The sequence below is a fragment of the Coturnix japonica genome, chromosome 19 (genome assembly GCF_001577835.2).
Source record: "Coturnix japonica isolate 7356 chromosome 19, Coturnix japonica 2.1, whole genome shotgun sequence".
In the NCBI taxonomy this organism is placed as follows: Eukaryota; Metazoa; Chordata; class Aves; order Galliformes; family Phasianidae; genus Coturnix; species Coturnix japonica.
Window position 1 is genome coordinate 6,624,784 of NC_029534.1, and position 23,565 is coordinate 6,648,348.

Here is a 23,565-nt window from a genome sequence, read left to right on the forward strand (position 1 = left end):
GGCCAGAAGATGCTCTTCAGAATCAAACCTGACACACCGATATCCAACAAATTACAGAACATATTTAAAATGCAGGGCTGAGCACTCTTGGCTTTTATCTATAAATTGCTAAAATGATTTTTTCCATATCCCCCTCCCTCACACACATCCTTAAGACTTTGTGTCTGAGAAGCATTACAGCAATCAGTACGGAGCTCCCAAAGTGCTCTTTTACGTGGAGGTTAAAAACAACTTATAAGTGTGGTAGTCCTGCAAAGGTCTGATTCACATTATCTTCAGCTAAGGAGAGCCTGGTTCTGCTTCTTGGGATAAGCCAGAAATTGTTCTCCACTTATGTAAGACTATCCCAATTCAATGGCACAGAAGAATACAGAAAATCAAAGGCAATATGGGCACGTGATTAGTTGCCACAGCGGATAACTGGCATCCCTCTAACGCTTGTAAGGAACGGTGCCAGCTTTAGGAACAAAAATTAATTGTCTCAAATTTCTGTAAGAGCTGAGAGGCATGTATCTCAGCAACCTGGCAGAAACACAGCACACTGCCTGGAAAAATGCTACCAGAGTTCAGCTGGAGGCGGGGGATTTTACTTCAGACATGGAGGTTATTCACCCTGACACCCACTTACAGCACGAATGCAGCAGCCAGAAAGCGAGGCGATTTCTCAGCTTTGTAAAGCACATTCTCTTCTTGCTTTACCACCGCTGACTCCACCACAATCCTGACTGAGAAGTTACGCTGCCAGAACGTACAGATTAACTGCAACAGCCTACAAATGGCATTTCTACCTATTTTCGCTTGAAACTCTCCTCCTCACCACAGCACAGTGTAACACATAAGTGGGCTGCAATCTCCCTTCAGGCTTACAAAGTCACTGTGACAAAAAATAAAAATGAAAGAATAAAAGCACATCAGCAACTGCCAGCACTGCCTGGGAAGGAGACAGCACAGCATGCACTGCCTGCACTCTCCTGCAGCACCCTCCACTGCTGCTGGTGCTGTGCCCCCACAGTGTGTGCGACAGGGATGATATAAAACATACCTTCCTCTGTAAGCAGGAGAGGATCGGGCCATTCCTCCCCTCTTACAGGGAGGAGAGAACGAAACTTATTGACCCGTGCACTAGATAAATGAACAGACTATCCATTAACCAGTGAATTGCACAGAATGAAATTATGTTAGAGACAATAAAATGAATATGATTTTAAAGTGTTCATTAAAACTGTCACCAACAATCTGAAATTTAACCTATAAACCGCAGCTATCATTCATATAACACACAAAAAGCTTGCCAAAAACCATCATTAACCTGTACAACGATCAATAACTCTGACATACAGTACATTTCGTTTTAAACTGAAATACCTATAACTGATTATAAAATATCTCCCTAGACATGACAAGAAAGCAGCTAAGCCTGGCACACATTCATTAGCTGAAAATCTCAGCACTGGAAAATGTGCTTCATCCAGGTGTCAGTGAAAGAACCTCTGCAACTAGAAAGTATGTTATGGGCAGTCAAAAACCAGACTGAAGTCGTATCCTACCAAACCCCAATTTTAGGACTCCAAACCCTACCAATAAACAGAACCTGCCTATTTGTTTGCCTATCTGTTACAGCGATGAATGTAAATACTGAGAAGTTCCTTTGTCAAATAATCTTAAAAACTATCCCACATTTGTGGATGGAAGATACTACAGTAGGAAACGTTTTGTGAAAGGAAAAGTGAAAATAACTAACAAAGGTACAGAGATAATAAGCAGGGTGTTTGGATATCAGGCTTCCTGATAACAGCTGGTACGGTGTTACAGCTAGAAGAGCAGCTGGATTAGACCCAAAGGCTGAGCCCACTGCTTCCCAGCACACTTAACAGCCCAGCATCATTTCAGGTCTTTACATCAGGATGAAGGTGAAAAGAATTGCTGTAACTTCAAACACTACCAAACCTGTATTAAAACCCTTTATATCTATGCAGCTCCCCAAATTCCAATAATTTACTATTCATCATCTTCAAAACATTAGTAAGACTACACACTAAACTCTAAAACATTCCATATTTAAATACGAAGTTAAAATAGAAAAGGAGGCTTTCAGCATCGCCATATATAATGCTTTATAAAGCTTCATGTGTCTATAAAATGTTCTGTTTTCCAACAAGGTGGAGGGGAAACTTACCCTAAAATGTGCCTAACAGAAACGTTAATATAATATAAAACCCGATCTGTATGGAAGTGATTTCTTAAAGACTGATCTTATTTTCTTCCTTATGGATTCTATTTTAATTGCATTGTCTATGGTTTTACAGAACTTGCACAAGTGTGGACAATGATGTATTTAGCAACTAATATTCAGCGTGAGCACAAATAAAGTGTTTAATTTTCTTTTAAATGTGGCGAAGTAATGACAGTTTACCAAAATAAAACCACAGCCCCATAGTCTCTAAAATTACTCTTAAAAGCAAGTATAACCACTTTGATAGGACGGACAGACGTGTGTAATTTACACACAAGTTGGTTTTAATTATCACAGTTCATAAAGGCCTTTATACCTCTGATCTGTCAAAAGGAACAGAGGAATTTTGTTAGTTTTTAACGTGGTGAAAATCGATATAAAGATCCTCCCTCTCAGCCTCCTAAAACTGAGATCCTTTCAGCATCTCCATTTTGCTGAAAGAACCCCACAGCAGATTCCCAATTCCACAGTGCTCATCGGTTGTGTGATTTACAGACATTTTACACTGGAGAAGTCTCACCAATGGTGACTCCGTTTCAAGTTGGAGGGGACTCCTCACACCACCCAGATCGCCGTGTCCGAATCGCGGCGCTGAGCCGCAGCGCTCCCTGCCAACATCATAAATGCTGCCATTAAAATATTTGTTTTAATTCTGACCTCAGAGTCACAGCTAATAAACAAGAAAGGCAATGAGAAATTGAAAAACAAACTAAATGCAGCTGTTGGACTGGACGTTTCACAACTGCGTTTAACTGCATCCTTTAATTTCACATCTATGAATAGAAGCCATACACCACAGCCTGCGTGCCAGCCAGCCGACCAAGCAGCATTTGCTTTGGAGTTCACTTCGCTCCGTTATTCCGTCACGTAAATTTCACTGTATTTTTAACTTCTCCTTCAAGATGTGGTCTGTAAACAATGACTGTTTGCTGGTGGCTTCTCATTAGAACACGTTCAAGCAATGGACAGTGTTTGTGTAATCTTTCCATAATCTTTCTCACACACCAGGGGCACAGAATTTTTCTGTCTATGTACAATGTGTTTGCATGTGTGTCAGTGCTGAGCCCATTGAAGTGCATCCAGTGACGGGATGATTAATGCCACAGAAATGATACATTACAAAACCCCACAAAAGAACTAAATACGGGGAGTGCAGCACAAAGCTCCTGCTATGCCCAAAACTCACTCATGTACCTTTAAAAACAAAAGCACGGGTGGTTGGAGGCTTTTTTCCCATTATGCCTTTATAAAAATCCATGGAAATAATTTGCCAGGATTAAAATTATAGTCGGTAGAGAATCAGGAACCTGAACATATTGGAAAGTCACCTGGTTAGAAATGGTAGAAAGAGGCCACGCTCTTTTAAAATCATAGATAAAAATGAAGAATCAGATGAAAAAAAAATGGAATAGTATGAAAACTACAACTTCCAATTCATTTCAGAATATATTCCTCAAGTGTAGAGGAAGAGTATAATGATACTCTAGAAAAAAATAACATATACTTTGATGTGCTTTTCAAACATGAAACAAATGCTCCCCTTCTGGGTTTTCAGGTTCTTACATGAAAAGATAAAAAAAGAACAACCAGCATCTCACTGCTCTCCAAAAAGAAATTTTTACTTTCCTTTGGGGGTGGGGAGTAAATTCTCATTGAAAAACAATAAACAACAACAACCACCATTTCTTTTAATCATGGAAATCTAAAATCCAAACAATACATACCCTATGAGGTTTGTATTTGGGATGGCTTACACAAAACAAGAGGCTGAAGTCCTCACGCCTCCCAGATCACGTTTCAGTCTTAATTCTCAATCTGGGATACTTGCACCCACAACTTCACTTGAGTCCTGAGACCTTACATGAAAGTAACACAACAAATGCTTTGGACCAATATTAAAGGGAATAGCAAAAAAACCCCAAAACGCTTAAATGAAGCGGAATACAGAAATTTCCATAGCAGCTCATGCCAGAGGCCTGTGCAGACTAGTGTATTTATTGACTTTAACAACAGTGACTAACAACCATCTCAATGTCTACGATGGAAGAAAGTGAATTAGTTTTAATGGACTATGGCTGACATCAGAATTGGTGAGGTTTTTTCCTCCTTTCTAAGTTACAACATCAAATAATACAATATAATGAAAAATGAGGATGTTTGTACAGTTCTTTCAGTCTCCAGTCTAGACACACTCTATTTTAGATTTAATCCAGTTTATCATTGAGCAACTGATTCTAATTGGTAGCATTTAATCCTTTCCCTTCCCTCTTCTCATTTCCTCTCCCCATTTCAGACACTGCATACGCTTACAATTCCTGGCAGACCTTCACCATCACATTAAAAGCTTGGAGGCTTTCCTCAAACTAAGTAATCCCCTATAGTGTATTCCCTTCCTTTTGTGAACTTCCAAAATGTAGTCCAAGGCATTTTCATACAGAGCCTACATAATAAATTCCTCTTGATCTCCATCATGTAACAGATAGGATTCTTCTGCAATTCTGCACTGATTGTGACATTCTATTTGTGTGGTTTGTTGGTTTTTATACATATAAGTGTGTGAATGTGTATGTATGCATAAATATATGGATTAGGGGACCAGTGACAAATTCTTGACATAAAAACATCCTAATAACCAAAAAAATCTTGTAAGAATGCTTATCCTGAATATATTTTAAATATAGTAGAAATTCAGTCATGATGAAGACAAAGCTTCATGTCAATACTGCTGTTTAATATAAAACTCTTAGAGTATGTGCAATTAATACTGTTTGTACATAACTCATGTCTTTAATATCTTACAGTTTTGGCATGCAAAATGGGATTAAGACTGTGGTCCAGTAAACCACACAAACAGAGCACATAATATATTCAACAAAAAGAACCAATCATGCAGATGACTTATTTGTAACCCAGGGTGTTGCTAGATAAACTGAGTTATTTTTGTGCACCCAAGGTGTATTGACTGTGATCCTATAAAAGACAGCCTTGTTCCTGGACCCACACTGAAGCTATCCATGTTTTTTCCTCGAATAAGTGTAATTAGGAAAAATATGTACACAAATGAACTCTGAAAAAATCATTTAAATTACCCGAATTAGTAAACTGTACTACCTATCTGTGGACACCGTGCATAATAAACCAACCTTGAATTCATCTGAAAGTGAATAATCAAGCCCAAATACACCATCCCGATACTAACGCTGAGTAAAAGCACCCATACAGAAGCTTGAAGCGATTTTCATTTAATATGTGAATTTAAGTAAGCATTCTTACAGTCTTTGTGAGTATAAGCTTCTTGTTCCCACTACATCAACATATGTGCCAGAGCTACAGGAATAGAGTCCCCAGAGCATGAATATTACTTCACTTCCTTGTATTACTTAACTCTCCTCTTGAAAGGCTTTAATAAAAGTCCTCCTAAAAGTTAGAAGGCTTCTTCCTTTGTCCAAAAATATAAGGGTGGACCCGACGCTTACCGCAGCCTGCAGCAGCTGCCTTTCACTGACACCCACAGTGCCCTCTATGCACACTCAGCAATGGTATTTCAGAAGCTTGTTCGCTATTTTACAACTGGATTTTCAGAGCAGCCATAGGCCTAATTAAAGAAAAAAAAATGCTAACTGTATGCCAAGTTTACTGTGTTTGCATGCCTCTAAAACAGAAAAAAAAAAAAAAGCAGTGGCTGAGCAAAAGGTGGATCTAAATAATTACAGAAACTTCTCCAGAGCAAAATGAAGTAGTGCACAGAGACACCTCTGCTTGCTCCTTCATTTTTTAGACTTGTAATGCAGCTGATGCCATGGGCCACACTTACAGCAAGTTCTGGTTGCCACTCAACCCAGCTCGGACATCCGCACCATTTATTTGCATTGCAGAGGAATAAAAAAGAATTCTTTTTGGTTTCTACAAGAAAAACTGTGGAAAATTTGCCATTTACTGACATTAGTGAGCCTTTTTTCCCTTCTCTTGGATATCCCCCTCTACAACAACAAAAAAATACATTACTCCTTATCAGGAACTATTCTAAAAACTAAATCCATAAATTTTGTCCTGCTAATTCCTTATAGTTCGTTACCACACCCCTTGCAAGCACCTTGTTTGGTATGAAAGCACATAGCACAAACCCCCAGCATTATCTGACTGGGAATCAATACCTTCTGAACGCAGCTTGTCCTGGCCATGGAACACAGAAATCACACACATCTGTAGTTTACGTCCACTAAACATCAGTGGCTTCCAGCATCAGTGGTGGATTTTTGTTTGTTTGTTGCTGCTTTGTGGGGTTTTTTTTGGTTTGTTTTCTTTTTTTTTTTAAGATAATATTTAAGTTTTTACAGACCTGAAGATCCCACGAGCCCTTCAGATGAGACATGATGAAATCAGGGTATTTGATCAGACACAGATAATAAAGCAGTCCACTAAAATAGATCACTGCCTGCCTTTTTGGCAGCAGCTTGCACTCACCATGTCCTATTGCAGCATCACAGACAGCACTTGGACTTATGAGTAAAGGTGTTTTTTCAGTCCAAGCAGCCAACAGAAGATGACAGTATCAAAAGCCACTTCTTGTTTTGTTCTGCTTTGTAATGAAAGCAGCTGACTGGCAATACACCATGACATAATGGATTAAGATGATGTTACAATACTGGCTTCAAATGAAATTCTGCCTTGAAGCTAAATAAAGAACCCAGGATACATTGTGAAGTGCTGTTTTCATACTGGAAGCAGCTGAGGTAATAGTTTTCAACTGTTTTGATATTGCTCTGTACCCAAGATACGCAGTGTGATTCAGTACCTTGCTGTAAATCACTCCCCAAACAAATACCTCGTAATGCAGTACTTGCAAACTGTCAAAAATAAGGGACTGGAAAAAGCATCTTCCCCTGAAATACCTTACAGCACCATCAGACCTCAGGTAACAGTCTGCTACATCACACACAAAGGATCTTTATTTTAGCACCTGAGTAAAGCAAAGGCACCAGATTATAATACTAGCAATCCAATAGTATGCAAATATTCAGTTAAAAAATTAATTTACTTTGGCATGAACACTGTCTGCCATACACTTATATAATCATAAAATTATCTTAAGAAAACATTAAATTAAAATCTATACAATCTTCTGATTTAAGCAGCTCTTTTGCTTAATCAGCATTACTTGACTTATTGTATTTATTCCCTTCCTGCCACAGTACAAAGCAAAAATAACACTGTTCTGGAATTGACGTGGTTGATTCTCACTTATATCCCACGGAGTTCCACAACAAAATCTCTTAAGTAACAGAAGAAAACACAACCAGATGAGAATACAGTTTTACATGTCAAAAACTCACAGTGAAAATGCTACAAACTGCACACAACTACTAAAGAGTTCTGACATAACAGATGGGATGTCAGAATAAGACCAACTGGTCACTGCAAGTAAAAATGTAAATGACAGACACTTAGCTTTATTCTTTGAAACGGGACTTCATCCCCAAGATCCCTGTGGCATTTTGTTTAGAAATGGCTGATTTTGGCCAGAGGAAGCTGTTGATTCACCAGCCATTTCTTTCACTACTACTGCAATCAACCGTTTTTTTGCTGACTTAAAATGGAATAATAAGCATGTCAGTTGTCACATGAAGATTTATTAACAGATGAAATCTCTGCTGCCCATGGTTATTCTTCATTTATTGAGAGGAATGGGAACTTTTGAGGAGTTTCGTAGAAGTATTTTCAGATCAGAGATGATTTCACTTAGAAGTAAGACACACAGCTGCAACCTTTTCAAGAACAAAACACGTAACACTGCTTTAAGTTCCTTTAGAAATTGGTGTCAGTGAAGTCACTCATTTTATTTTAATACTTATGCAGTAGTATAATTTAAGAAACATGCTGATCCTCTGGATACCTGTCAGAACATCTGGATGCTGTGCCAGCAGGAGAGCAAACAAAACACATTTCCTTAGAGCTTCTGCTACACGTGAATTGCTAGATGCATTTATACCATAACCTAACAGCTACATCAGTGTGAAACGTCTACAAAATTCATATTCACCAATGAACAGAACATCCAATGCTGAACAGAACTGGTCAGTTATAATAGCAGTAGGTGTATGTGTGCTTTGCTTCAAAAAAACAACAACAAAACTATTGCATTAAATTAGTAAAGTAACTTACCACTAGGGTTAAAAGCCATGCAGCAAATAGGCTTTTCATGTGCAGGGAAGTGGGCCACAATACCATCACTATCAGAGTCCTCACTGACAAGTACCTGCATAATATTAATGGAAACACAGTAAGATTAGTAAAAACACACTTAATTGAAAATAGCATGTTACTGAGACAGGATTTGTTTTAAAGGATACACACAGTGGAATGAAATTGAAATGAGACTGCGTGTGAAATAAAAACAATCTTCTGCAATTTTTTCAGATAAAGAGTGAAAAACATTTAAATAACCTGCTACCACCAAGAAGGGCTTACAATCCCTATTAACTCATCCTATTCAAATAAGCAAAACTGGAGAACTATTACTTCTTTGCTACAGTAAGTATAAATGGCTGCATAGAATCTGAGGTTGTGAGAGCAGGGATTGTTCAGCCTGGAGAAGAGAAGGCTCAGGGGAGACCTGATAGAGGCAGGAGGAAAACCACAGGTAGATAGCAATAGGACAAGGGGGAACAGTTAAACTAAAAGAGGGAAGACATAGATTAGATGTCAGGGGAAATGTCAGGTGAGGCGCTGACAAAAGCTGCCCAGAGAGGTTGTGGGCACTCAATCCCTGAGGGAGGAGTTCAAGACTGGGTTGGATGATGCCCAGGGCAGCATGGATTGATGCCTGATGTAGTGATTGGTAGCCCTGCCTATGGAAGGGTGTTGAAACTAAAAGCATCACTAGTGTCTAATTCTTTGTGAAGGAAAAGATATACTTAAGAGTAGTGGAAGAGAAACAAATGATGTGTGGATCAAAAACATGTAAAAGCCTAAGAAATATTTTATTCCTTGGTTACATTATGTTACAGACTAAGTTAAGAAAAAAGTGAAAAAGATCTATCAGAAAAGCACTCAAGAAAATGGTATCTGCAGTAAGCAAGAACCACCTTCTTAATATGGAAGCAATAGTACAAAATTCCCCATTTCAAGTTCAGAATAGTTTGTTTGCTGCTTCGAAAACAATCCAAAATGTTTCTAATACTTCCTATTCCTAACAGATATCAGAATAATTTGAAGATATTTTTATGCTTCAAAAAGAGAAATCATCTTTAAATGTTTAAAGAAGTCACGTAATATGAATGCAGAGCCTGAGCCTGACTTACTTTAAACGTTCCAATTACTTGGCACTGTCACATAAGCACAATTATGGTTTTGCTTTCCGTTGTCAGCATTCCGTGCTCATTCCAGAACCACTAACCAAAGGGTCTGGAGATCTTCCTAAGAGCTTTTCAAAGAAACTGTGTTCTTTTCTCAGGCTATATAAACTGCTATAACAACTTCTATGTATCATCTTTGCACAGTTTCCACTTTCAGGTAACAGAGACTTATCCTAAACATTTCACTAATTAAAAATACATGATAAAGTAGCATCATAAACCCACCATACAAACCAAACTGAAGGGTTTCTAAACTCAGTCCATCAAACAAAACTATTTAATCTAAGAAATGTAGAGATTTGTAGGTATCAGCATCATCTCAGTCACTGCTAAAGCCATTCATACAACAACCTGTATCCTTTTTCAGACTGGAAAGTGGATGAATTCAGCATGTACTTTGTTGTTCTGTTTAAATTAATGGTAACTGCACCACCCTCATCATCCTTGCTCACAATCACCTTCCTGAAATAACACCTTTTGTGTTTAAGCTACAAGTTCTTTGTCAAATCTGCCATTTTCACTATAGGAGCTGATTCTCAGATACAGCAAACTTCAGATACAGCAAACTGCACTACAATTCCATTATTTGTGATAGAAATAAAAGGAAGAAGGATGTACTGGCATAACATCCAGGTTAACTCAGCCAAGACAAAACAAAAGCAGCAACAAAACCACCTTCCTTACTGAAAAACATGGAAATCCTCGGACTGCAGAGAATTCAGCACTCCGGTTGTGATCCACATACCACTGCAGCCACAGAGTGCTGATACTCCATTGTGAGGCACACTCATAGAAATGCACTATGCAAAACAGGATGAAGTTAAAGAAATGTTCTTCGTATTTTTGAAGGTAATATGGAAAGAAATCCTTGTTCCTGGAGTAGGAACGTACTTCCATTAAATCACAAACTTGTGTTTAAATCCTCAGACTGTACTGCAACATTTGTCTTGCCCTTTCCCTACACTTCTGCACTGGAGAGTTACAGAAAACATACATCACTTTTTACAATTTCAACACTACAAGGAATGGAAGAAAAAAAACCCTGCAGCAGGAACTGCATCAGTGGACTTCAACACATCATCAGCCACAGCCTCTCTGGATGGGGCCCTTCCAGCTCAGAGCCTGCCCAGCTCAAAAATCACAGCGCAGGTTTTTCCCTTCATATATAACTTAAAGAGAACAGCAATATGCTTACGTAATACAAAGTGCTTTATACTAGAATTTATTATTTTTGGTATTAAAGATCATTATATGGATATAAATTCATCAATGCAGTACGTGCCCCTGATCACTGCAGGGGAGTTGGACCAGATGACCTTTAAAGGTCCAATTCCAATGATTCAATGAAATAGTGCAGATTTCATGGAGGTAAAGATGAAGACTGGAGCTGTATAGTACTGGAGGAGATATTCAAAGCCTCTTCCACACAGCTTCACAGATTTCAAAAAACACTCTTCATGGGAGCTAAGAGCTTGGGAAGGTGCTGGAGAGCATCGGTGGATAGTGAGAAGCACACAAACCAGTGCTGATACTTCCCAGCTTGCCCCTTTTGACCAGTTAATGGCTCCTGACCACTGGAAAAAGTGGAGCTGGACATTTTTCTGGGAAATAAAACCAGTTGTACAAATTGCCTAATAACATGTGCACGTTCTCTCGCAGAGCTCGATGGAAGCAGCTCATGCAGCTTCCCAAAGCATAGAGACAAATCCCACAGGAATCCCAAGGCTGCAATTTTTTTTTCAGTCCAAGCAGGCTCTGTTCTCCAAGGTAGAGGCCTCTTAACCACTGAGCTATTAACAGCAGAAGGCCCTACAAAGTCTCTCATTGAAGAAAAGTTCATAAATCTTTGCATTACTCTTATAATTGCTTCATCGTTGAGGTTCTTAAGGATGCTCAAGTAACTTCCTTGCAGAGTTCCCCATCATTACACATAGAAACCCCATTTAAACAAACAAAAACAAAACCAACAAGAAACAACTGCCAAGTCTCTCCTCCCAAGATGAAAATCACCACTCTGCCCATTGCTGATGCCCAAACATTGTCTCAGTGAGAGAGCTTACAAGGGGAGCCCAGCCTTGACTGAACCCACCGAGCTCCCATGCCAGCTCTGTTACAGTCCAGCAGAGCACTGCAGTTGGTAGGAGATGAATAAAGTCCTCTTTATCTCACTCTGTAAAAGAAACAGACGTACACCTAGGGGATCATTACATCTGCTATCACAAAGCAGTGTTTGCATTCAGGGCAGGAGATAGCTTAATCCAAAGCTTTTTTCTCCTATGAAATATTTTTCTTCATTCGTTGCATTTTCCATGCTGCTGAACAGAAGCCACTAGTAATTATGACTTCAATTATTTTAATCCTTAGAGGCAAATTACACCACTTATCCCAGCGGAGACATGTTTTTAAATAAAACATGAAAGTAACCCAAATAAAAATGGACACAAATTTAATCACGCAGGTCCTACTCTTAATAAAATTAAGAAAGCATGATCTAAGCATCATAAAAACAAATAACTTTGGCAATATTTATAAATATGAGTATTATATAATAAAGAGATCTGTGCACATACACTTAAGATCTCCGGTGATTTACACAGCTGAAGATGGGGTAGTGTCCAGCCCAGTTCCTACGGCAAATGCACAAACCCCAGCCCCCTCCAGCTGACCTCCCCAGACAGCCTCCTCCAACTTATAGCCAAGGTCAAACATCAGTGGAAAAGGGCTAAAAGTGATAAATCTGTGGCATTAACTACTGCACTCCTTTTAATAGAATCCAGCATAAACTCAAAACAGCCTCATGCTCAGCCTGAACCATTTATCTGAGACAAAAATGTCTTCTTGACAAAAAACAGATCTCCTTTAATAAAGTAAGGCAGACAGTATTATGCTCTGAGGGAATCCTGTTGTACTTTTTATATTTATATATAAAAAGAATTCTTCTGTAATACACGTAGATATAAAAAGTGAACAAAATTGATGCCAAATATATGAGCATTAGAACATCAAATTAGCTTTTGTGAAAGCTGTTCTGCTAAATAAAAGCCCTGGTGTTAATGATCAGTCAAATTATGTCTGTAGTTAAACCTTTATTATTGAATACTCTTTTAGCTTTAGAATGAATTTTCACCATGATTCTTGTTCCCGATAAGCATCTTTGTTTGGTTCAATTGTTATCAGCTTCTTAGCAAATGAAAAGGAACTTTCAAACCTGCAGCAGCGTGCAGTTTTCTGGAAATTCCTCTTTAATGCAATAAAAAGTTAATAGGGAACAGAAAAAAAGGACCAATCACAGTTTAAAACTTTAAAAAAAAAAAAAAAAGAAAATAATGTGTTGATCTTTGAAAGTTACTTTTTTTTAAATACTTATTCAAATACCTTCATGCATTTTGGACAACCTGTGGAAGCAATAGGATGATGCGCCATCGATCACGTCCTCTACCAGAAGCATTGAGAACCAAGTTCTGTATTTTTTAAGCGGCCAAATATTTCTCTGTCAACCAAAGTTGGGATGTTTAACAGATTTACATTCCGTCCCAAAACTGGAGACTTTGGAGAAAGGTCATTATTGCAGCCTACACGTGGGTGGCCTGCTTGATGAATTAATTAAGGATACAGAAACAAAGGTTGAAAGAAAATAATTTTTCGTTTAAACTCAAGCCGCTGAGGTCTTACACATTTAATTCCCATTATTGAAAAAGAGGACATCTGTACAGCTTTAGCTTTATCCATTTCAACTAATTAACGGATTCAAATAAATAGTCATTACATCTAACTGCAAAGTTTGCTAACACTTCATTAGAAGGAAGTTTAAACAAGCGCACAGCCCTGTTAACATATTTTGGTTTACCACAAAGTTACTTGGGCATCTCAGTAATTATTTTTACTCCCTTTACAAATATATCATGACAGCCAACTCCAATACTTCTACATTCCTACGCATTTATTTAACGCTCCATACTTCATATTTTCTTAAAGTGGCTTCAATTCTGAAAGTAGGAACTACCAAACAGCTGTGGGATACAAGATCTCACAGAACCTACATTTGTAGACAAGATTAAAAATACTTTCCCCACAGATCTTTAAGATCACACGAGGAGACATCTCTGGTCATTAATGGTGTATTTTTCAGAGGTAAGGCAGTACATGAACCCATGCCACAGCAGCACAGCGCATTCCATGAGATGCACTGAGTTCCATCTTTCATTTGTTGCACTGGGTATCTTTGATATGGCAGACTGCATAAAGAAATTAGTGAAACCTGTAGCTGTACTTAATCCTTCTGGCCTTGTGCTTCCAGACCATGTTCCTTAACCCTCCTCGCAGGTAAACCTGCACAGCAGCACAAAAATCTCCCCCCCACTGAAAAAGTGCTTCTTTCTCCTTCAAAAGGACACACTCACTTGCCTTATATTTGCTCCTTTTCTGTTACATTTTCTTTCTCTTTTAAGAATGGCTTTGTTTCCTATTCAGCTATATATTTTATCTCAAAGATATATTTTATTACTTGGCAATATTTTATTTCATTATAACAGGTAGATAGAAATCTTTATAGACCTAAAGGAGGTGAGGCATTCCCTGTACATTAGGAGACAGCTGATAAGAAAATAGCTCTCTGCTTCTGAAATTCCCCTTGCTTAGTTAGGCTGCCAAACTCTGAAAATGATGTATGTGCACACAAATACATTTACATAGTTGCTAGGCAAATCTCTGTTGCAAGGGACGAAAGGTTTGTACACTGAAAGTGCAGTCCAGGGAACACACAGACAGCATCATTACTTCTTGCTTCTCTATTTTAACAGAATGGAATGGAACACTGCACTTTGGGTGCCCACTGTCAGCACTTGTGCTATAAGAACAAGCCAGGACTACCCAAACAGTGGCGTGTCATTCCTTACAGGGCTGCACAGGATTGCTGCCAGGCACCCAGGGACAAATCAAGTTGTGTCACTGGCAAAGCCAGGCCCTGCCACCTTCAGAGCCGGCTGCGTGCACAGAACTTACATTTCTGCACGGCAATGGAAACCACCTGGCATGACAGACAGCAGCTCCGTGGGACTGAGAGTCTGCACTGTGCTCCTCACATTGGGAGGTTCTTTACGCGGACCAGGTTGGATGACAGATGTTATTCAGAGCATATCCAAAACATGTTTATTCTTAATAAACTTTTTCTTTCCTAGACCTACATTTTAATATGAAAAATACAGTAAAAAGTCTGCCGTACCATGAGAATCCAACAGCACAAAAGAACTTTTTTTCTTCCAGGAAACCCCCTGTAATATTCATTCTGATACTGAATCTTAGCATTGAAAATAAAGGATTGATTTAATACTGTTTTAAATTTTCAAATAACAAAAATATGAACGCAGGATATGCAAACAATTAGGGTATCTAAATTAGAGCCCCTTTCCCTGGAGATTCAAGCCCAAAATTATTTTACTAGAACTGATGGTTTATTTATGTTACAGCAGCATTATTTGGACAAGGCAAGCGTTATCATTTTTACAACTACTTTTCCACAGTGCCCTCTAGGCTTGATAGCTCCCTACTATTGTTAAGGTCAGAGGACAAGTTCATAAAACCTTTAAATCATACATAACAAGGCTTGAAACCTAAGATATATCATTTTTTTTTTCCCTAGGTATATGAAGAGGAATCAAAGCACAGACAACGACCATCAGAAATAATGACTGCATTAAAAAAGCTTCATGAGAAATTTATGAAGCAGAATTTTTCTTTTTCTTTTTTTTCTTTTCTTTTTTCTTTTTTCTTTTTTTTTCTTGGCAGTATAAGAAGAGTTAAAAGACCTTTTTTTTTTTTTTCCCCAGGAAGTCAAAACAAATCTCGAAGGTCAGACTTATTCTAAGATCTGACTCGGTGAGATGTTAGGTGAAATGAATTCTTTTTCCCATTCTCTCCCTCTTTCTTTTTTATAAATTCTATTGTATATTTGCAAGAAGGGCCTCTGATGTTATATGAACAGTCTCAATGTGATGCTGTGTTATTTGGCTACTTTCAAAATGAACTTTCAGAACAGCTACGTTTTACACAACGCATTGAGGTTGTTCATATTTGTTTGTTTTTAAGTAAAACATTCTGTTTTCTTCTGAGGTAAGAAAAGAATGTAACCCAGCTACTGACTTGTCACTAAAACCTTACTAAATTATCCGCAATAAGCAACACAAACACAGGGAAAAATGGAAGTAAAAAGAAATTGGTTTTTTCACTCTTAAATTTGGTAAATGTAAACATTCAGAAGAAAGTAACCTTGCAATAGACATGAAGACTGTGAGAGTCACTATGAACACTGACTGCGGGACAAGATACTTACAACTGGAATGACTGACAGAGACGAGCAGAAAAGAAACAGATATCCGTTGTTTATCAGAGAGACAATTAGTTCAAAACATCCATTCAAAGTCTAGGGGATAACTGGATGGATTTATCAGTAGATTATCTCAGCTGGGCACTGTAACGTTACTTGAGAAACACTACAAACACCTCACAAAACAGCATCACATTTGATTATATCTCACTGTATGTTAAATGTAATTTTTGTTAAATTATAAGCTTTTCTATATAAATATCCAGCTTCTTTTTTACACTGGAATTAAACAATTCACTGTATTTCTACACAATCACATTTTCCTGCCATATCACATTATAATAAATATAATCAGACTACATACACATTTCAACTGATCAGCATAAATCAATGTCAATTATGAACAAGTGTTAGAGAAACAAAATCTGACACTTCACACTCGATGTTGTCAAAGTGCCATATAAATATGTTCTAAGGACAATATATATTTTGGCGTCGTTTCAGCCCCAACCAGGACTTTGTCACAGCTGCGTGTGCACATAAAAGTTCCTGACCCAGCAAAAAAAAATCTTATTTCAGAAGTATAAGATACATTTTCCTATGACTTCTGTCAAAACAAATCCTCATTCTGTTGCTGCACAAACTGCATTACCTGTCCTTCTGCCACAGTCTCTGTATCAATGATAGTGATGACCCCAGGCACCAGAGGGCTCCGGCGAACATTGCTATGAGCTAAAATTTCTTCTTCAGTCGCTCCCGAAGGCAGCGTCCCCGTCAGCTGCGTTACGACTTTCCCCACCATTGTGAGCCCTGTCTTTATCGTCTGTAAAAAGAAACAGAACCAGCAAATAACGTTTAGGGCTCTTTTGTGGATCTACTTGGAGTTTTTCTTCCCTCAATGCAATTAGCATTATAACTAGACCGTACGCACACATGAGAAGCACACAAATGTTTTTGTTAGCGATACTTTAACTGCAAGATGCTGCGTGCAAGAGAAATCTCTTGAAAAGATTTCACATCCTACCTATTCAATGCTTTTATTTCTGATGTAAATGCTCCTGATACATACTCAAAAAAACCTATAAAATTTCAGTGTTATCTGACTGTGAACATTTTTCCTTTCTTTAGCTTTTCTCCCTTTGCTTCACTATTTGATCCTTCTACCTCCCATGCTCCGTACCCCACAGAGTAAGTACCTAATAGTGCTACGTACAGAAAGTGACTGTGCAGTAATGGGGAATATCCTCTGGTGCAAAACTCAAGGAATTCAGCTTCTGATGGACAGGACAGACATGATGTTTTCTGTTTATTAAAATTGAACATGAGACTGAAGGCATTAAAACTGAACATGAGACTCAGAGCCAACAAAATTAAAGACTCCCACCTCAAGGTGTTGGGAAGGACAACTCTCCTGAATGCACACCCATCCCAATCACAAATAAAGTCACTTTGTACAGTCTGTATGTTTTCCAGATGTGGAATTAAAAACATACTAATTGCACTGACTTTCATTATCTAAAAATGATGATTTTTTTTAAAGGGTTTGTTCTGGGTTTGTTTCTTTTTTGTGAGTTTTTTTTTTTTCCTGTATTTGAAGACAGTCAGCGCACACATAGGGGAAAATACAGAGATTTAAAAAATACACTAAGCACAACTTGAAACATTTTCTCCTTGCATCAAGGACTGCGCCTTATTTGCTGCAAAGTATTGCCCAGATTTATTATGCAATATAAATAAGAAATAGAAAAGAAGCTCAGAACAGAATGACACTGTAACAAGGCAACTCTTAACTAAAAAGACAAGCTAAGCTGCCTGCTAAATTGAAAAGGAAAAAACGCTCAGCTCACAGGCTGAAACCAAGAAGCAGCCACAAATCAATTGCAACTGCTTTGTTTAGTGCTAAAATCTCAAACTGCAGTGATTAGAAAACACATTAGTGTTCATCAATTAGCAGCCAAACGTTTGTTTTAATAATTCATAGGAAATGACTTACACAAAGTCTGTTAGTGTGTTGTCAGGAAAACCTCTGCAGGGCCAACAGAATTAGGCGCCACACTGTATTGATGGCAATATCCAGCCAGGAAGCCTGATTAACCTCTGAGATGCCTCAGCTGATGGACTCACCCCATTAATGCTAATGGAGGTGCTACCGCTTAAAATCGAGCCATGCCTTTATCATAGGAATGTCTTTGGGGTTTGAAGTCTTTAGTAACATCCTGCCATTTGTTTCTTATTTCTTCTTATACTCAGATGCAACAAATGACAATAAAACAGACACCAACACCGGTAAATTGACAAGACTGAAAAAAGTAACACGGAGTAGATAATGATATCTGACGAGCAGACCTAAAAGGACCCAATGCCATCACAAGAACACTTCTCAGCAGACGCTCTGTTTTTTTTTTCTTACCCAAACTGACAAGGCAGTTTCTGACCAACAGTTAAAACCATATAAAACACATTGGCAGTTTATACAGAAGGGAAGAGAAATCAGCATAGAAGTACCATGCAGAAAATACCTATACAAGTTCAAAGACAAAAAGTGTAATCAACCCACTATGGAAAATATTTGTAACTATGGGAACAGAGTGACAACGTGCCAAGTACACATTTCAAATCTCACTAACAAAAAATTACCATGCTTATCTAGCAAAATGAATTACTGTTGTGTTGGACCAGACTGTGGCTGCAGGACTACTGAGAAGTAATAGGTGTACAGAGATGTGGCTGAGGCCATTAGCTCAGAAATATCAGTGCAAAGCCATTACAGCACTTACTTCCCTGTGCTGTGTGTATATTTGCAAAAACTTCTCTGGTAATCTTTAACCTTTCCCATGCCATATCAGCTGTCCCCTCTATCCATTAGAGCTAATGACCTTGCTCTCACATAAGCTGTTAGTACTCATTAAGAAGTTATCAGGTAACAAGAGAAAACAGATGCAGCCTTTGCTAAATCACTTTTCCACTACAGGATTAAAAGATATGGAGAAAGAATCAACTAAAGAAGTTATTAGGTGAGAAGAATTTGGTTTATAATTTGATACTGGATATTCAACAGACCAAATAAATTTTAACTGAAATAGGTTGAAATTTGCACTGTCCCCATTCCTTTGTCATTAGTGGGAACTGCCAGTTCACACTCAGTTTAAAAGGTTCTTACAAATCAAATAAAATCCTTGATCCAATTCCTTTAGGAAGCAACATTGCACACTGTGCAAATGCACATTCCTTGCATGTCATTTGCAGTCTGCTTAAAAGAGCTGCTCACATTCATTCAAAAATGAAGAAAAATATTTCATCGAATGTACTCATAACCAATTTAATTAAAAAAAAAAAAAATCAGTACAACTTTAATTACTTGAGAAAACTGAATTGCATCATTCAGTGCCTGATCGGTTGTTATTGCATCTTTTCAGTGATAAACAGTATATTGCTCCCAATCCTCATAACGAATAAACCACATAAGATTTGTTTATTTATAATTAAAATATACATATAGAAAGCGGTGATACCAAAAAGCTGTGCCTTGGTGATTAATAACTAAAATCTTCATGTTTAGTCTAAACAAAATTAACATACATTCAATTATAGATTCATACTGAAACTAAATAAATGCCAAAATGCCTGTCTTCACGGAGATGTTTCCCTTTCCTGCTCTCATCACATACTCTAAAAAGCAGTGGGAAAGAGAAGAAAACTATTAACAAACTGATTTTAATCAGCATGGAAAGTTTTGAGAGCTAGGAATTCACGATCTTGGAAGAAGGTCTGCATGGGCACCTCTAGAGTAAGCTGGAACACGACTCACCCAGGGATTTGCCAAGACGACAAGTGAGGCGACCTAAAAATGTCTTTTTTCTATGTCTCCTGCCTTGCTGCATCCAAAAATGGATATCTAAAACAAGCAGTTTTACATTTGGTTCTCATCTAAAACCAAGCACCTGGATTTTCTCCCAACACTGGCATGGTTCAGTTGTAACAGGGTCTATTTGAAAAGATACTCTGCATCCATTCTACTCCGTTTGCTCAAACAGCAGCAAACAGGAGGTAAGGTCATCATCTCGGGCTCCAAGGACCTTAAAACCTAGTTATCCACGGTCTTTGAGGCTAAAGGCTTTGCCACATGTCCTCTTTTTTGACTTTTAGACTGCTGAAGAGAACTAAACAGAGCAGCACTTAAGTCTTAGATGTCTACTGGAACATTTTGATAGTCATTATATGGTTTAACAAAGCCTTGGACTGTTCTGCAGTCTAGCTTTGGCTTTGGCAGTACAGCAATGTGTTTATAAGTTCTTACCATGTCTGATCATAACTGTGGCTAATTACACTTACCAAGTTTTTTTTTTTTCTAGCTTATCTGAGCTATTAAAAAATGTTAATGATGTTGAGATTGAAGGTGTTTGGGGAGATTCTGTTTTTTGCTGTGAATGGTGAATGAATGGATGCAGCTAGTTTCACACAGCATCTTCAGAAGAAAAGCAAGTTCCCCTCAACAATGTAAAAACACATGATTTTTCTCCCACTTCAACCGCAGTAAGACTGTACCCAAAGCTATGCTGATGGAATATGTTCATGTTTATGTTTTGTTTCTACACGAGATGGCACGACCTATGTCTCTTCTCTCTTTGTGGGTATTTGTAACAGTTGTTTTCTTCAGTGACATTGAGCTTTCTGTTCTGTGCTGTCATTTTATGCCTATTATTAGATTTGTTTTGCTGTGTGTATCAGAAATGAAAAGGCTAGTGGTTACGAGGAGAGCTTGTAATCAGCACCAAGTTTGTTAGACAATGCCAAAACTCACTTGTGTGTGTGTGTGTAATAACTTGGCAATACCTCAAGGAAAGGAGTGGGGCAGAGTGGGGTGGGGGAAAACAGTCAAATGACAGTTCTGCATGGTCTTTGGCTTGTTTGGATTTTTCCAAGCAATGGTCATTCTTTGATGCTATGAGAACCCAGGCATTTCTCTTAAAACAGAGGGATATTATAAAGTCATCAGAACTAAAATTCCTCGGCAATGGAACCTATACATAAACAGTCATTAATAAACTCTAACCTTCAGAGCAAGCTACTAGGTAATTAATTAGCTTCAGTACAGCACTGTCATCGTTCAGAGATTAAAGCACATAATGCTGGTGTGACTGAGTCCAAAAAGCACTAAGCACTTCTGAAGTTTGTTTCATGATGCTGAAAGACAAATAATACACAGTGCTATTTCCAACGATGTAAAATTGTAGTCTTATGAATAGCCATAACATCAATCCTTTTTACTGTGATTTTGCTGTAAGAGGGGTTACTAATAAGAATTGCTGCTTTAATAAATAAACTGGTTCTAAAGGACAGGACTAGTTCATAAAAAACAATGGTTACTCAGAACAGTTCAGAATCAGGCCCTGTATAGGCCCCATCACTAGCATCTTACCACTTCTTTTTTCTCTTTTGTGAATGAGAAAGGGGAAAAAATAGTACAATTCAGCAGGGAAACCTAATAATTATCTTACATGATAACCTCTCCCAGCAGCAGATGATGTACTCACTTTGGCAGCACTAATGACTGTGGCAGTGTAAGACTGAATGTTGTCTCCACAGGCTCCACCACGGGACTGATGGCATCGGATCAGCTACAGAAGAAAGACAGCAACCAAGTAACTACTATTAAACTGCACAAACCCATAACCCATTACCATAACTCTTGTTTATCGTGTACAGTGGTGTGCATTTTCCTACAAACAGCAAAAAGCCCTGCTGAGACACTTAACCCCTTTTTATAATCTTCTGGGTGCCACCCAGACTGTCGCGTACGGAACTCCAGTTTTCAATTACCAGATGAACAGTCGCTATGAATTCATAAACTTTGAAATGGTGGGATTTGGGGTCTGGCAGTAACACCACAAATAAATTTAAATAAATATAATCAAAAGCTTTAGCCATGTAAATGTAACTTTAAATATCTGACATTCTAAGAATCCGAATGTGGCTTTGCTCTCCTCTTCACGACAAGCAAGCAGATCAATGACAAAGGAAGAGAGCTACTTTAAACTTTACATTTAATAGATTAGAGGACTGTACGTGGGGTTTATAGCATATTGCCTTCCGTCAAATTTAATAAATCAAAGTAAGACTCTTCTACCTTCCATTAACCTACAGAGACGGTTCTTGTCACTGAACCCTAACTCTCAATAGAAGCTCTGCTTCTTACTAAATAAAATGGCAAAGAATTATGGATATTTGATACTGGTACACTGGAACACGTTGTCTGTTTAACTGCTTTTGCTAAAAGAAAATTAAAAATGCTTGTAAGATATTTGTTTTGAGAGTCATGCTTAGATAAAGAATTAAACTAGGGAGAAAGGGGAAATCCACAGAGGATATACCTGGGAACATGGGGCTAATTACATTCATTTTCTGATGTGATTCTTTGGTTGATGAGCAGTTTACACTACTGGCAGTAGCACCTTCTGAATCCCAAGCTGACTGACTGTGTTTAATAAAACCACACAGGTGTGACACTAAAGGAAAGGCAGTCCCCAGTTTGCAGAAAAATCAGTTGTGCTCAAAAGAGTGTAACAACAAACACGTTTACAAAGCCTGCTGCTCTGATGATTTCTGATTCAGCACTAAAATAAAGATATTCCAGGCACAGGTGGAAGGGAGAAAAAACATCTGCTTTGAAGTATAAATAAGGCATTAGAAGATGAATTTAAAGTTTCCAAACACTTCAAGCTTTAAACACACAGACCCTTCTCTGGCCCAGGGCAGGGTGAAAAAGTGATAATTGTTTTGTTTGGGATCTATTTCCTTCTTCTGTCCAGAAATAAGAAAAATTAATTCAACCTTTTTTTCCCCCCACCCAGAGCTTAAAAAATTCAGTAAGGACAGATTTCCTAATCTACAGAATGCATTACTGTGTTGTCAAACAAACTTGCAGCCCCGTTTCAACTGTTTGCCAGCACAGACGTTAAGAGTCTTTGCTTCCTGCCTTTCAGAGGAGTTTTAAAATTACAAATACAAAACATATTGGTTACTGAGTCACTCCCTGACCATATCCATTGATAGCTCTCATCTCTGCCCATGCAACTTATGTATTTATACCCTCCAAGTTCATGAACTTAAGTCAAACGTGCAAAGCAAAGATATGACACATATGGATACCGAAGCATGACTAGTACGGGTCAAAGATTAGGTCTGTCACATTATGCAAGTACTCTTGCAAAAGATCTCTTTTACATAGCTTATTTCTGAGATTGTTTCTAAATTTTGTTTATGGAATAGGAACAAAAAAAAAGAATATTTTTTGAAAGTAAATCCTTCCTTACCTTATTTTCTGCATAAGCAAGCCAACGGCTTCCAAGGGCAATAGGATTCATGTTTGGCCCTGGACAGGGATAGCAGCCTGAAAAGTTTTAATAGGCAGCATTAAGAAACATTTTACAGACTTGTTACAAAGAATTTTACTTATGCCAAGAAAACAAAAAGTCTAAACAGAAACCTTTCAATTGCTAATATCACTCAGTAAATGCTTGCATTTTTGTTCTGAAAGATAAGACTGTGGTTAGATGAACTATTTTGAATGGTTAATTATGTGTAAATATCAGCTTTTCCTTATGCTTGCATTTTTTGAACTCATTTTGATATAGCATGGCAAGGGGGATATTTAA

The 23,565-nt window shown here is 38.0% G+C and overlaps 1 protein-coding gene across 10 annotated transcripts in view; it reads right to left on the reverse strand.

The window, feature by feature from the left end:
• BCAS3 (BCAS3 microtubule associated cell migration factor) overlaps positions 1 to 23,565 on the reverse strand; it is a 299,242-nt gene that overhangs the window by 222,893 nt on the left and 52,784 nt on the right. For all 10 annotated transcript variants that reach the window (XM_015880750.2, XM_015880748.2, XM_015880754.2 and 7 more), the window contains exons 10-13: positions 23,224 to 23,300; positions 21,445 to 21,528; positions 16,563 to 16,733; positions 8,396 to 8,489 (exon numbers count right to left, since the gene is read on the reverse strand). In XM_015880750.2, coding sequence (XP_015736236.1) covers positions 8,396 to 8,489; positions 16,563 to 16,733; positions 21,445 to 21,528; positions 23,224 to 23,300 — 426 coding nt within the window. The remainder of the gene's footprint in view (positions 1 to 8,395; positions 8,490 to 16,562; positions 16,734 to 21,444; positions 21,529 to 23,223; positions 23,301 to 23,565) is intronic.